The sequence below is a fragment of the Rosa rugosa genome, chromosome 2 (genome assembly GCF_958449725.1).
Source record: "Rosa rugosa chromosome 2, drRosRugo1.1, whole genome shotgun sequence".
In the NCBI taxonomy this organism is placed as follows: Eukaryota; Viridiplantae; Streptophyta; class Magnoliopsida; order Rosales; family Rosaceae; genus Rosa; species Rosa rugosa.
In genome coordinates, this window is record NC_084821.1 from 12,770,515 (window position 1) to 12,787,419 (window position 16,905).

The 16,905-nt window shown below is 36.5% G+C and overlaps 1 protein-coding gene and 1 pseudogene across 1 annotated transcript; one reads left to right on the plus strand and one right to left on the minus strand.

The window, feature by feature from the left end:
* Positions 1 to 504: 504 nt before the first annotated feature.
* On the plus strand, positions 505 to 1,123 carry LOC133732947 (17.5 kDa class I heat shock protein-like; annotated as a pseudogene).
* Positions 1,124 to 8,515: 7,392 nt separating this feature from the next.
* Positions 8,516 to 9,289, minus strand: LOC133733753 (18.5 kDa class I heat shock protein-like). The gene has a single exon (XM_062161391.1). It carries the CDS (start codon positions 9,193 to 9,195, stop codon positions 8,722 to 8,724), a length of 474 nt encoding a protein of 157 aa, XP_062017375.1. The 5' UTR covers positions 9,196 to 9,289; the 3' UTR covers positions 8,516 to 8,721.
* Positions 9,290 to 16,905: the final 7,616 nt, after the last annotated feature.

Below are 16,905 nucleotides of genomic sequence, written 5' to 3' on the forward strand. Positions count from 1 at the left end.
ATTTTTGGAATAAGAAAGTGAAATAGTGAATCTTGTTTTTTTTTTTTTTTTTTTTTAAAAAAAAAAACCCCACCCCATTCCCACCCTTGATGGGGCTCGAACTCCTGACCTCTTATATATGAGACCAAAGTCTTACCACCCCACCAAACACACACACCCAAATAGTGAATCTTGTTGATATTTCGTCCATCAATCTTTTGTGTAACTGTAAGTCTGTAAGAATTATGAATCACTAAAAGATGATTAGTTTGCATGTATAAGTTTCCGAAATTTCAAGAAGAAATTTTTAGTAGCCCGCTCATCGCTTGTCAATTAATTAATAATGGAGCAACTAATTAGCAACCAATAAATTCTCAGGAGTTCCAAATAGAGTTACCGAAATTTTGAGAAGAAAAATCGGTGTAGTTTTCAATCAGGGCCCAGTATGTTGTGGAATCTCTTTGGTTATTCCGTTATAACTAAGCAACCAATCATCCCCTCTACCACCAAACCAGTCAAGTAAAGCAAAGCAAACTTTCTTAACATCCTTCCAAATTAACCATCCCAACGTTAAAGCTTATCATCAAAATGTCGCTCATTCCCAACTTCCGACGAAGCAATGTCTTTGATCCCTTTTCCCTTGATCTCTAGGACCCTTTCAAGGACTTCCAATTCCCTACTTCATCGCTCTCTACTTTCCCTGAATTTCCTCATGAAAATTCGGCTTTTGTTAACACCAGGATCGACTGGAAGGAGACCCTGGAAGCCCATGTATTCAAGACTGACATTGTGGGGCTGAAGAAAGAAGAGATCAAGGTTGAGGTCGAAGATGACAGGGTGCTTCATATTAGCAGAGAGAGGAAGATAGAGAAGGAGGACAAAAACGAGACATGGCACCGGGTCGAGCGTAGTAGCGGCAAGTTCTCCAAAAGGTTCAGTCTTCCTGAGAACGCGAAGATAGACAAGATAAAGGCTACTATGGAGAATGGAGGTTCTCAGCGTGACGGTTCCTAAGGCGGAGGCCAAAAAGCCTGATGTCAAAGCCATTGAAATCTCTGATTGGCAATTCATAAAATTAAGAGTTAAATTCATTTTACCTCCTTGAACTTTATACCTAAAATCGTTTGTGCCCCCGAACTTTTAATTTAATCACATGTGCTCTTATACTCTCTAATATGATCAATTATAATCATTAGCAAACTGATTCCTTAATTTCTTCATAAATTAGTGACAATGCATGCCCACTTAGGGTCAATTTTTAGCCTTGATCATGTAAATAGTGTGTTTCTTAAATGATTAAACTATTAAAGACGAAAAACTAGTTTGAGTGGACAATAATATATAAATAAATTGATAGATTAGTGAAGGATTGAGCATAATTGATAAAATTGGAGAGTACAAGGGCACACGAGATCAAATTAGAAGTTTGGGGGCACAACTGATTTGAAATGTAAAGTTTAGGTGGTAAAATGACTTTAGCTCTAAAATTAATTAGATCATCTTTATTAAATCTCTATGTCTATGTCTTAGATTAAGATCCAGTATCGAAGAAATCCTTATCATTGTAATTTGTATGTGTGGACCTGTTTATGTTTTTGTGCATGTCAATTGTCGAGTATATATGTTGAAGTGAATTAAGTTAGTGGTTTCTTGTAAAATTTTGATTTTTGAGTATGTTATGGCATATTTGATTTGATTTTCATATGATGTTGCGATCTTACAAGTTAGAACATACTGCATATACGATTTACTTTTTCTTTCTTTCTTTTAAGTATTGTGAAGGAGGTTCAGAAGCCATTTCTGCCCTCACGCATAACTTCATAGCATCGCATGTGTGATGTAGAAGAAGAGACATATCATATCTCGAGAGACATATTGTGTCACACCATAAATAGAGCCTTTTCATTTCAATGAAAACCTTTCTCTACGGGAAGCAATTAAAATGATATGGCTGAGTCATAGATATCTTTTTCAGTTTTCCTATTTGATTTGTTGATTGGTACACCTTTTATGAGATGTTGGAGGGTATCAAGTTGAGAAACATGGACAGGTATCTAAATGTCAAGAATAGAAAGATATTAAACATAAAAAGATTACTTTCTTAAACTCCTATATATCTATCTCTCTCTCTTTTTAGGCGAAAAAGTCAATCATTTCATTGAAGTTCAGCAAACAGTATAAAAACGACAAAACTCTAAAGGGTCGTCAAAAAGAGTCGTTTCGCAGAGTACGTAATTCAACACAACCTATTCTAAAACAAAATAAGCTACCCAAAAGTCCAGAACACAGTCAATACACCCACATTTTATTATTAGGCCCAAAACTAAGAAAACATAGAGTCCCAGGATGAATAATATTTACAACAGGACTTTTGTTTTCCTTGAGAACTTTTCTCTCAAAAATAGAGAGACATAGTCATATTCCCTTTAATGAAAAACAGGAATAATGAGCAAACATAAAATATAAAATAAAATGCTAATTTGCTGATGGGCCGAAAACCGCCAAACCCACCAACATAAAACAACATAGCCCACAAGAGGCCCTAACCCAAAGAAGCAAGCCCAACTAGAGGCCCAAGCCACGCACCCAAACCAACCACCGTGTTTGTGAGAAACCCTAGCAGACTCCGCCATTACTACGACAGTACTGCCGACAACCTTGATGCCCCTAACACCATCAACACAAAGACACAAGATCATCACCCAGCCCAAAAATATCCTGCATTGATAACCAGAGCCGCAACGCGCCCAGTAATGCCATTACACCGCAACCGCCCACCACTCTCAAGTTGACATTTTTTCCATTGTAACCCGCGGGTAATATACCCACCCAGCAACCAAAATGGGTAATACCCATGATTCCTATACCCGGTCTTATTTTTCACAGGTATTTCCATACCCACTAACCCACCCGTCGGGTAAATGGGTACCCAACTACCCATCTGTTTTCTTTAGTTTTTTTTTTTTTTTTCTTGAGAAAAGCATCCCTACTAAAAGAAAGAAAGAATAAAAAAAAAAACCCATCTACTCTCTTGCGTTGGGATTCTGGGAATACTGAAATCAATTCTTCATCACGTGTGATTGATCAGACATCTCTCGCTAAGCTCAATGCTCACCACATCACCAGTCCTGCACTCCTCGCAAATCCTCGTCTCTGATTCTAGAGGGTATACCTCGCCGGTGGCCACCGAGTTCGTGAAGCAGATGCGCGCGTAGGACTCCACCACCACCGCTGACACTCCGGCCGCCCCGAGAGCCACCGGCGCGTGCGCTGTGACGTTGATGGTGTCGAAGCCGTAGACAATGAAGATCAGGAGCTCAATTCGAAATCAAAGGAGGAAGAAAGAGAGCTGTCCATCAACGACCAATATCTGGAGCTCTATTCGAAATTAAAGGAGGAAGGAATGAAGGTCTGGGATTTGAAAAGATGAAGATATGAGATTTTGAGAAGATGAATCTTCTTTTTTTTGATATCGAGAAGAAATTTCGAGATACGTGAAAAAATTTCTTTCTTTTTCATCTTTTTTCTTTTTTCATCTTTTTTTTTTTTAAATCATAAACTTAATTTTGATTTAAAATTGTAAAAAAAAAAATTGTGTAAGAATATAGCTTAATAAGTTTTGATAAAAAAAAATAGTTTAATAAGTTATATGGGTATGAGTACCCGCGGGTATACCCATACTTGAGTAGGTATCCAACACCCATTACTCATTTACCATGGGTAATTTACTATTACAAATACCCAAATATTTTTACCCAAATAGAACGGGTACCTGTGGATGCCCATACCCGTGGGTTTTTATGCCATCCCTATGGCCACCACAACATCGAGGGGGAAGAGAGAGCCAGAACCCAACCAGTGGACACTGCTATCTTTAGACGAAGATTGAAAACAAGACTTCCGGCAGCCGATGTCATCAACACAGCCACCGCCACAGAGAGTAAAGAGGTCCCTAGAAATGACCCCCGCCCTTGTTTCCAATCCCACCAGAGAAATCTTGACCCCATGAAGCCAAATCTGAACCAAAATCTGATTAGCCACAAAAAAATTCAACCCTTCCATCACAAATAGCGACATGAGCAAAAGGAAAATGGCCAAAGCCAATGTTTAGGGGGTCTCGTCAGCAAGCCCTCCGTCACCACCACAGTTTAGAGTCATGAAAAGGAAGCTCAAGGCTTTGAGCCTTGGACTCATTATTGCTATGATTCTATGCCGAAAGTATAAGAATTATAAGACCACACAATAAGGGAATCCTAATTGTTATGTTGGATCCAAGGTTGTTATTGAATTGATCCAATTCATCACCAATGCTTTAGAAAAGTATAAGAATTATAAGACTAGTGACTAAAAGCATTTTTAGTAGACTCTTTATTTTGGCTTCTTAGCTATTTTGGAGAGCATGTTTAGCTTTTTATATATTTTAGAGCATCTTTAGCAATGCTAGCTATTTTTGAGTCAAATTTTAGCTAAAGTAGCTAAAAAGTCATTTTGGTTAGCCACTTTAGAAATATGTCTGTATCAGTGCTCTCTATTTTAGCTAATTTTGAATTTATATTATTTTTTAAAGGAATATTAAATAGTTTAAATGTATTTATAAATTACATAAAGTAACTCAAAAGAAATGTTTTAAATTATATAGAGCCTCATATCGCTCTCTATATTTAGGAGCGAGATAGCTAAAAGTTATAATAGAGAGTCACTGAGGAGTCTGGTGCAACTGCTAAAATAGATAAAAAGCTAAACATGCTCTCTAAAATAGCTAAGGAGCCAAAATAGATAGTCTGCTAAAAATGCTCTTAGCAGCTGCACCAGACTCCTAAATGGTTCTCTATTATAACTTTTAGTTATCTCGCTCCTAAATATAGAGAGCAAGATGATGCTCTCTATAATTTAAAACATTCATTTTGAGTTATTTTATGTAATTTATAAATATATTTAAACGATTTAATCTTCATTTAAAAAATAATATAAATTCAAAACTAGCTAAAATAGAGAGCACTGATGCTGACGTATTTCTAAAGTGGCTAGCTAAAATGACTTTTTAGCTACTTTAGCTAAAATTTGACTCAAAAATGGCTAGCATTGCTAAAGATGCTCTAAGGGACTTCTAATTGGTATAATTCTCTAATTTTTTTTTTTTTTGCGAAGATTACATTATTTTTCTCACAAAAAGGGTGCGACAAACAAAATCACTATTAGAGTAACTACACATGCTGCACAAGTTATGTGACGTAGAATGCAGATAGTGTGACCCTAGACCCGGGCACTAAGATTTATGAACATAGAATCGTCTATGTACTACGTTTTCCTACTCAAAAAAAGACCAATTAATATAGGATTTTATGCCTTACGATTTTGAAACTAGAATATAATTGTGCCTTTATGGTTACTGCCCCTCAATGGGATGAGTGAAGACATTCCGAAGGTAGGACAAATTATAGATGATTGTAGAGAATAATAATTTGCATTCAGATCTACTCATGTTCGACATATTTACCGGTTGTGAAACAATTAGTATGCCTCATAGACGACTAACCCATTTTGCTTGTTACAACTATGTTGATGACTAGTGATTAAGTGAGACTTTCGTTATTAATATGACAGATGTATTTTGCAAGGATTATTCACTTAATTATATTAGTTGACGAAGTGGTGTTAGCTCAGTGGTTAGAGCACTCACTATCTATGTACGAAGTCATGGGTTCAAGTCACCATGGGGGCAGGAGTGAAACCCTTTGATCCTGTTTTTTTTTTTTTTTTTTTTTTTTTTAAAGTAATTATATTAGTACACAAGATTACGTCTCTCAAACATACCATTTATCAAGAAATAACATATTCCCTATACCCTTTATAATAAACCCTTTAGGAAAAAAAAACCCTAGCGCTGCCTTCTGCAGCGCTCCAAAACCAAAACCCTAGTGTCGCTTGCCCCTGGTATCCTCCTCCTCCTCCTCCTCCTCCGGCAAAAAGACCTCTATTGAGGATGTTACTACCACTTTTGCTGCCTTGCTCTTGCTGGGGGTGATGTTGTTGATATCTCCCACATGGCGAGTGGAACCACCAAGGGAAAATCTCAGGCTTTCTTACTGGCTCGTCCATTGACGAGGAAAACATGCAGCATCATGCATCTGCAATGTCACTTTCAACGCATCTAGGTGTTAGATGGATAATTCAAGGTACAAGATCGATCTTCAAACCGATATGTCTTCTCTTTTGATCGTCGTAAGGATCGAAACAAGGTACTTGCGTCTGATATTTCTCTTTTGCATTTACCAATCAAGTTTTCGAAGAAAAAATCAATCTCAGCGACAACTCCAGGAGCTTTAGGGTTTTTTTTTTTTTTTTTTTTTTTTGGAAGAAGGGTTTGGAGATTTCATGTGTAACAGAAACCCTAATCTTGCTAGAATTGTCAAAAAGCTTTTGATCGATCTCCTGGTATGTCCCAACAATGGAGGCGACATTCATGATCGTCTGCATTTCTTCCAGATCCGGTGGAATATTGTTGATTCTCACCCAAAAGTATAGGGTTTCTAGCGGTACAGATTGAGGAGCAATAGGCTTGTATGACCACTGGAGCTATGTCTTCGAAAACTTGATTGGTAAATGCAAAAGATGCAATCTGATATACCATGATAAGGGAGTTTGTCAGGGTTTAGGGGAGAAGGAGCAATTGCGTCTCCCATTGCCAAACCTTTCTTGGGTTTTGCTGATAACAGGTTTGCCAATGGAGCATTTAAATTTCAGGGTATACAAACCCCAATATTACCTCATGTAGCACGTAATCTGTTTGGATCCTTTGATGGCAATAAGCCTCGAAAACCAATTGTTATTCGGAATACAGGTTTGGAGACTCGAACTGCAGATGCTTGTACTGAAGGTACTAGCAAGGATACTCTAGCGCTAGTTCCTTTTGAGGAAATGTTGACAGTTTTAAAGTGCAGCAGGCCAACTTCCCCTTTCTCTTCCCCAAAGAAACTCAAGTTTTTGCTAGGTAAAGCATCAGAGAGCAGATCTGCGCTCCCTAAGAAGCTGAAAGTCCCGGAGTTCCATACTAAATTCTCTGCTAAATCTCTTGGTTTGGTTGAAGCTCCAGGAGGAATTCTAATTTCGAAGGAAAGTTTAATCCCAAAAGCGGACACCCAGCCAACCAAGAAGAAGAAGGGACGACCTTTGGGATCAAAGAACAAGAATCCCTCCAAGACAAAGAAGGTGACTGCTGAAGATGTGCTAAGTGTCATTTGTCCTAGTAAACCTCCAAGCTCTAGTGTTAAGGTCAAGGAGAAAATTTAGTTTTATTTCATTTAAACTTGCCTATTTACTTGTCATTGTTACATAGTTTATAGGCTTTCTTGAATAAGTGAGCATGAGTACTGTCAAATGATTGGATCTAATCTATGTATCACTGTGATATAATCGACATGATATTCTTCAAAAAAAAAAAAGCCTTGATTTTTTTTTTTAATTGTTTTGACAAGTAACTTGCATTGAACCAAAATCAGAATAATACACACACCAAATAAGCAAAATTAGGTCTATACTGGTACTCAACTATTTCATAAGATTTAAGAACTCCAGTGCCCACTACAAATAAAAAATGCCTCGTCTTCAAAGGGAGAAATATATTATGCTAACCACCCACGCCAAACACGCAATTGTGGTACGTGAACACCTAACACTTATAAAAAGACTCATAGAAGCACCACTTGCCGGTATAGGCTAAACAACCTGCAAACAATCAAATAGTTGCAACCTCTTTCCCTTAAGGTTGAAGATATCAGAACTTTTAGGATAAGAAAATAAGGGCAAGTGATCCTCCCCCTCACCAACTTTCTCCTTCGAACCCTTGCTCTTTTTTGGTGAAGCTTCGACCTTCATCGCTTGAACCAGCAGCATTCTTGAGCCCAAATCCAAGAACTCTAAACACCGTGGGCCCCAAACGCCCAATTATTAACCCTAGAAAACTTGGGCCCAACACAACAGCTTCAACAAAAGTGCCACCACAGCTTGATCCTTTGACACCTCCGTCGCAAGGAACCACAACAACAATCACAGAGCCACCTGAACCGTCGCCATTGAGAGCACCCAACCCAACCATCTTTGTAATGCTCTTCCAGATTGCAACAGACAAACCCTTACCACTTGTCAAATAGAGAAAATGATAGGGTGCTACACATGGTTTCTAATTCTCCCATGAAATTTCTTTCTCATATCCACAAAATAGAGCTTTGTCAAACTTAATGGGCCGTTCAGAGAAAGGTACGTTTTCTATGAAAATCTATAGTGTTCGAATTTATATCCATTTTGTTGCAACTTTCCCAAGTTCATTCTCTTTTGGTGAGGCCTGGTGCAGCCTCTTCCGCATGACACAAACCGATGCAGTTCTCATGTGAGGCCGATCATGGCTTCTGAGCCTCTTTTTAACACTTTCTTTTCTTATAGCATTGATCGGTTTACAAATTAATGCATGAATTAATCACACATCTGGTCGAATGAAAGATATCTCAACAAGGACAAAGTAATCCATGAGAAGAATAAATTAGCAAAATACCGGTGCAAAAACTAAGATTAATAATATCCCATAACTAAAATTTTTACAAGAAACCACTCATTCGATCAACTTACATACTACAAATACACACGAAATGACACAAACATGCGGTAAAAATTAGAGAAATAAAAATGACTACTCTTTATTTTTCTTACAGATCTTTTATAATAAAGATGATCTAAGCTTTAGAAATTTCAACCGGAGATTTCAATAGCTTTCACATCGGGCTTATTCACCTCCACCTTAGGAATTGTCACGCTGAGAACCCCATTCTCCATAGCAGCCTTGATCTCGTCTATCTTGGCATTCTCAGGAAGCCTGAACCTTCTGGAGAACTTGCCGCTGCTACGCTCGACCCGGTGCCAGGTGTCGTTCTTGTCCTCCTTCTCTATCTTCCTCTCTCCGCTAATCTGAAGCACCCTGTCATCTTCAACCTCAACCTTGACCTCTTCTTTCTTCAGCCCCGGAATGTCGGCCTTGAACACATGGGCTTCTGGAGTCTCCTTCCAGTCGATCCTGGTATTAACAAAAGCCGAATTTTCGCGAGGAAATTCAGGGAAAGTGGAGAGCGATGAAGCAGGGAATTGGAAATCCTTGAAAGGGTCCCAGAGATCGAGGGAAAAGGGATCAAAGACGCTGCTTCTTCGGAAGCTGGGGATGAGCGACATTTTGAATTGTGATGAGAAGTTTTAGCGTTGGGATGGTTTGGGAAGGATGTTGAGAAGGTTTGCTTTGCTTTACTTGACTGGTCTGGTGAAAGAAAGGAAGATTGGTTGCTTATTTATATTGGAACCAAAAGAGTTTCGAGAAGTTACGCACTGGGCCCTGATCGGAAACTTGTGTGATTATCTCTGGAAATTTCGAGACTACGGATCTCCTGAGAATTTATTGGTTTCGCTCCATTAATTTTTTGCAGTTAACGAGTGATTGGGTACTGGAAACTTCTCCAAATTTCTGGAATTCATAGATTTATAGTACGTACTACGTGATATTGAAAAACCACTTGAATTTATTAAAAAAAAAAAAAATGGTCAAAACACCTCCTAAATTTAACAATAATTATCCATTTATACTCCAAACTTGCAATTACAGAAATTTACCTCATGAACTAGATAAAAATTGTCAATTTACACTCTCTCCATTAAATGCAAATTTTTTTTCATCCAAATATAAGGCATGTGCCATAAATATGAGGAGTAATATAGTTATTTTATATTGTTTTTTGTAACAAATATACATTAAATCAAAAACAATTTTTTGGAGTGAAGATTTATGGCCTTCCACCTATTTATTAATCCACGTACTTCTCATTTTTATAAAATTACATTATATTTTCCCAAGAAGTAGAAAAATATAAAAAATGAGCCCATAATCGGATTTATGTTGTAATTCATGATGGCTAAAAATTATCCCAGCTCTATTTGTTAATTAAATGAGTGGAAGGCCATAAATCTCCAATTTAAAAAATCAGTTTTTATTTTAACATATATTTATTAAAAAATTAATTATTATAAAATGACTTTAATACCTCTCATGTGCATGACACATTCCTCACATATGGATGGAAAAAGTTACATTTGACGGAGATGTGACTGAGAGGGTGTAAATTGACAATTTTTGCCAAGTTCAAGAGGTAAATTTCCACAATTCCAAATTTAGAGTACAAATTAACAATTATTGCCAAGTTTAAGAGGTGTTTTGACAATTAAGCCAAAAAACAAAAACATTCAAATCCCTTATCAAGATGTGCCGCGCCACAACAAAAAGTCCAAGATAAACTAATCGAGATTCTAAATCCTACTTATAATCCGACCTAGATCTCAAATTCAAATTCGGATTGTAATATTTGGTACATGCATGTGAACCAGAGCATCACAAGACACACAATGGCGAGGCTAATGGTGAGGTATTTTTTCGGTTTTTTTTTAGGTTTTGGTTTTTAGGGCTAGGGCTTGTGCTAATAACGTGTTTAAGAATAAAGGATTCGAGAGAGATTGATGAGAGAATTGTTGTGTATTCATGGATAATAGGAGCTCTATATATTGATACGCTAAAAACAAGCGCTCAACTTAACCCTGCAAAATGTAGTTGTTAGTATAAAATAAGTAAGGATCATTCAAGCCGTGGATTGAGGTACACAAGTAATTACATAACAAATAAAGAATCAAAGTATGAATATAAATATGTAAGAAAATATATAGTAAAAGAATATATGAACATGAAATCGTAAAAAGGGGGGTTTTAGGTTATGTAACGCATAAAATTAAAGTAAAACATATAAACAATGCGGGATATACAATGATATGAATGAAGATGTTAGAGATTCGGAAATCCACCACCAAAACATGCTCCAATTGCTAAGTCGTGAAAAGGTTTCAATCAAGAACAAACGGTGAACGCACTGCATAAGTTCTTATTACTTCTCTAGATTACTTAAGCAAGGTGAACGCACCAATACTAAGCCTTTAGAATAAACAATCAAGGTATAGAATGCTATCCTATCAACAATTTATTCTAAGCATTAATCACATGTGGAAGTTTGATCGAAACAAGCATGCAAAACTAGTGTGGAACGCCTACCCAGCATGCAATCCTTTTTATTTAGTTTCACCTATTGTCTTATAGGTTTTACTACCATTAAAATAAGCATTATTAACCGTTTAGGAGATTAAAACACCTATTTCTAGCCCCACTTACAAGTTCATAATGTTCTATGCACGCGTTCATGAACATAAACAAGTAAGAGATATCCACAAACCAAAACCAAATAAACAAATTCACAACAAAGTAGTTTCAAAACTAAGAATTAAAATATTGTCAAAAACATGTCTTAGGGCTTCAAACCTCGCCCCTAACAAAAGTAATTTAGTTATACATTGTCATAGTATAATAAAAATAGAGAAAAAGAAACATATGGTGGTGGGGGAAAAAGAAAGAGAGATAGAAGAGAAGGTGAAGGTTGCGGTCATTTTCATTATGTTGCAGAGGCTCTTTATATAGGGGATACACAACCCTAGCTTCCTTCTTCAACTCTGCTTGTAATTTGCTTGAGGTTTCCTTCGATTGGTGCACAATTTAATTACTTTCAAGCCAATAAAATAATTCCATGTCATCAAGATTGAGTCATCATCTCCAATTCGTATCCAAGTATGACTGGGGAAGCCTTTGGTCGTCATAAACTCTAGAATCTTCATGTAAATATAAATTCCCGTCAAAAACCAGATTCACGCACAGCGACCTTTCTGTACTAAATTGGCCATAACTTCTTCTACAAAAATGATATCAACGAACCGTAAAAATCTGTGGAAACTAGACATCCGAGGCTTTCCAAAAATATAAAGATCATTATCTGGTTCGTTCTGAGCTGCTCTCAGTGCTCTGTCGAAGTTGACTGATCTGCACAGGCAGATTTCCTGATTTCGCCTTTCATGCGTCTTTTCTCCTTTACTCTACAGGAATCTAAAAAAATAAAACAAACATTAATACTTTATATTAAGAGAAATAGCGTGACAAATGCAAGGAAGTATTAATATAAATGTCGCACATTATGCTCGTATCATATATAGGGATTACAAAATACATAATCTTGGAGTACAAGGATTCCTATTCTAACTCGGAGTTGGAAATCTCTCCTATTACAACTATAGAACTAATCCTAGTTTGACAAGGCACACTAAATATCAACATTCTTCAACAACTATGAAAAAAAAAATAAAGCGAAAAAATATAATCATATACCAAAAAATTAGGAAAAAGAAAGTTCCACGTGAGTAGATTCATTTCTATTTCAGACTAGGTCAATTAATTTTACATATTTTTATTAGATTTTATTCTTACATTTACACAATAAAATGTGACAGATCATTAGATTAATTGAACAATAATTAGATTTTATTCTTACATTTACACAACAATAACATTGAACAAGATTAATTGTGACAGATCAGGTAAGTCCATAAGGTAAGTTCAACCCACACCATATGGTAACTCCAACCCAGCCCATTTTCAAATCCTGGTTCGTCGCTTGGCACAGCTCGGGTCCAACTCATAGTTAGGTCGGTTGTCATTATACTACCATCAATGAGACCAGATTCCAGATTAAGGTTTTGCCATCTCCCACCTTCATAAGGCAAAGGAGATATTCGCCAATTTATATAGTATTATTGCTCATCGCCATCGGTGACATCAGGCTTAAATACCTTGATCATACATGTTTTTTCTCTCAGTTTCTCTATGATCATACACGTTTTTTTTCCTGGTATAAATACCATGGTTGTCTTTCCCCCCAAGCTCACATTCTTCACCTGCTTTCCCTCTAAACAAAACATAGATCTCCCACTACTCCAAAAAATGAGAACCACCGTAATTTCTCTCTTCTAAAGCTCCAACTCCTTATGAACAGTGACCATCCTTATGAACAGTGTATTTCCCATTTTGCCCCTGCCATTTGCTCCCTTTTTACTGATTTACTCGATCCCGACAGGTGTTGGCTGCCTGTGATGCCGAGTGGTTATGGCTTGGCAGTTGGCTCTGCGTGTTTGCTCTGGAGAAAGTACACCTGCTCCTTCAATCTGCACAAAGAGTGACGGAGAGGACGAAATTTCTTTTCTTTGTGCTGCAACGAGAGAGAGAGAGAGAGAGAGAGAGAGAGAGAGAGTGTGTTGATATTCTGGAAAGGTAGACAACAAACAGATGGCCGAAAGGGTCTCATCTCAGGTAATTCTCTTTATGCTTGGATGGATTAATTCTTTGCCAAATTTCTGTTCTTCATCCTCAAGTTGTATTTTATTGTTTCTATATATTTATAATCGATTGTGCTACAACTGTGCAGGTCATTGTATCATGCAGCAGCCTATTTGACATCGTGACCTGCTGGAGTCGCTCAATCTTTTTCAAATTTTTACTCAAATTTTAATATTTTCAATTCTGGGTGTGTTTGAATTTCAAAGTCTGCAACTTTTTCTTTACAGGTATAAGAGGGTTGGGCATTTTGTTTGTTTAAAATAGATTTGACAATTCCACATATGAAGACCGCGGAGAGGTATGGTCTGTTTATCTTCCTAGCTATGGTTTTTAACTTGGGAGTAGGTTGGTTATGGTTTTTACTACTGCAGTAGACTTATTCTGTATAGTAGGATGCTTCTTTTTCTCAACTGTATTTTGAATCCGAGACAAGGTTCATCGAATTTTTGATAATTCTATCGAAAGGTCTTTGTGGATATTTTTTACTGACTCTGTTCAGTTTGCAAATTCTGCTTCAATACTTTCTTCTGTGAATCATATGGTTACGTTTCATGTTTTATCTTTCACTGATGGTGGTTGGGTTATGACTGCAACATCTACATACTAGGCTAGGCAGTGAGTTACTTCTTGAGGTGTTTCTAATATATTACATCATACTAAAATTTAGATAGGTGGCTGAGCACTCTGCACGAGTTATTGTTGATTTGCTTTTGGTGTTATTTCTGGTAACTCTGATTAGTTTGCTTTTGTATAGGGACACTGAACTCTAGAACATGCAAAGTTCAAAGCTAGGGTGGAGGTTTTACAGACAAATCAAAGGTGTCAATTTTCTTCAAGAAGAAAGTATTTACGTTTTCATTAAGTTGTGATAAATAGCATTACATTTTTCCATATGTTCTTATATGCAGTGATATGCAGGGTCTATTATTTTTATTTCAGTTTTTTTTTTTTTTTTTTTCTTTTGTTGCTTAGGTTGGAACCAACTATAGTATCTTCTTCTCCCCCCACCTTTGAATGAGAAATCACACAAGAATTAAGTCAACTGTAAAAAAATTTCACAGTTTATAAGCTAACCTGTGTCTTCACTACTAGAGATCACAGCATAAGTAGGCAAATGAACTCGGTTTTTGCCAAACTCAGTCATAGTTTGTGTCTTACAATGTATTCCTGGTCTAATTTCTCTTTTACTAATTTTATCATGCCTTTTTTCAGTTTAGATTGTTTGCAAATAGACCACTTCTTTTCCATATAACATTGCATTTCGTTGACAAATAGTGACTTTTTCTTTTCTCAAGTGGAACTGGCAAAAAAATATTTTAAGGGATTAATCGTCTTCGGATTTGGAAGGTAGTTTCTTAATCTTTTTAGTTTTGATGTTAGCTTTAGTTTCAATCTTTGAGAATATATGCTGTTAGCATACTTCATGTAACTTGAAAATGACCATTTTTTTTTCATACTACCTAATAAGGTCTTAGTTGAGTTTTTATTATTTGCATCTCTGATGTGACCTTAATTATCTTTCCCGTTTCTATGGTCCTTTTTTGTTTGTATTTGAATGTGGTATGGTTGTGTTATTAATTTGAGAACCTTGGAGTCATGAGGAGCGGAACCATGCATTAATCAAACATTGGCACATTTTGGAAAATGATGGCATTATCAAGTTATCACACATACCAACAGAGTTTTTTGAAAACATTATCATGATAGACCTGGAGTTTGTGCAATATTGTTACTGCAGTGTTTCATTTTCATATATTGCCATGAACATACTGAATAATTTATGTCTAAAAAAAAATATAGTTTCCTGAGATGTTAAACTCAATTTGCCCAGAAGAGAGAAAAAAATGAAAATATTTTTCCTGAAAGACTATATTCAGGGCTTTTCTGAATATAGTCTTTCAGCGCAAATACTGTATATAGTCTTTCAACCCAGTAATACTGTACATGAGCCCAGAAACTCCTGCCAATTGATAGACTTTGAGATGGTTTTGGAGATGCAATATGACTTGGAGATGGAGACGCGCCTGGGTCTTCGTCAAAACAGAACTTCTCAACCATTGAAGCTTGGAATTGGCTTTATCGCTTCTCAGTGAGAAAAATTGGGTGAGGACCCTCTCCATTTTGCTTTTTGCTTCTTGCTTCTAGCTTTGTAATTCAAAGACTCAGGTGCTGACACGCACCCTTTATAGTAAATTTTGACAGGGCATCCACCGCTTAGGAGTTTGCTTCTTCACCTTCGGATGTTCGATTTGGCTTCTGCGTTTTATCGAACAAATGGTGTGTTTTGAATCGCCATCAAATTAGTAGCGAAATTCCCTCCCTTGATCACCACTCAGGTATATGTGTAAAGCTCCACTTTACTTGCTTAAAGTGGGCAACTTACTTAAAAATTCAGAAAGGGTTGCTTTCGGCAAACAATGTTTGTCAACTTCATTTCATTCTACTAGATATAAAATTCAAGCTCTCAGATACAGATTTCTAAACCCAGTAATATGGTATCGAAAGACTATACTCAATTTGCCTAGAAGAGAGAAAAAAAAATGAAAATTTTATTTCCTGAAAGACTATATTCAGGGCTTTTCTGAATAATTTATGAGTATTTGCCCATCATGTCTGTTTCTGAGAATATATAATTGCTTAGACCTGGGGTTCATTGTTGTTACTGCAGTCTTTCATTACATTATCAAACATTGAAAACATTGGTTTATATTGAAAAATAGACCTGCACTCATTAATGTAATGAACCATGCAAAAGCTCCCCGCCTTGGCAGCATTGCGCGGTTTAACAAGTGTCGAATCAGATGGTAGACCCTGTTCCCAATCATGAAATTTTTGGAAACAATGCTTTTGTTTTTTTGGTTCTCAGTTGTGCTTCTGGGAATTGGAAATTAAGTTTATTTGGGAATTCATCTGCAGTAGTAAGGATCTGTACTACATGAATTGTCAATTTTCTGCTGAGATATGCTTCTGTTTTTCCGTTTTGTATGAAATGAGGTTTAGTTTGTTACATGTGGGGGTTAGACACTTAATTATGTGAATGTGTGTTATGGTTGCAGGTTCTTTGCAGTATATTTGATCTGTTGCTTTCTATGTCCTCTGTCTTCTGCCCATCATAATCTGATTCAAGTTTGATTCCAGGTAAGCCTTCACTGTTTTGTATAGTGGAAATGCATCGTAATATTTAGATGTATATGAAATGAACAGTTTTATCTCAATATTTTTTATTTTTCTTTTTTGTATATAGAGATGGAAAAACCTTTTATAATAAATCAACTATGATTGAAACTCAAAAAGCTTTGTTTAGATATGGAACCAATCCAAGTTTTTCAATTTAGTTATAAAGTCTGATCATGTGTTCTATGTGGTGTATCGAATTAAAACCAAGAGAGAAGAAACAAAGAAAAAAAACTAAGGTTTGTTTTCTATATGGTTCTGTTCTTGCTTTGTCTTTGTTAGTTTTTTGTTTTCTAGATTTCAGTGGTTTTGGTTTGATTTCTTATGTTATCTCTTAACTTAATGAGATTAGTTCATACCACAACGAATGGCCAAAAGAGAGTAGTTTGTGATGTTCTCATGTAGCAGGAAGTTGAATAACCTTGGCACTTCATCCATTCAGTTTTCGGTTGTAGAGGAAG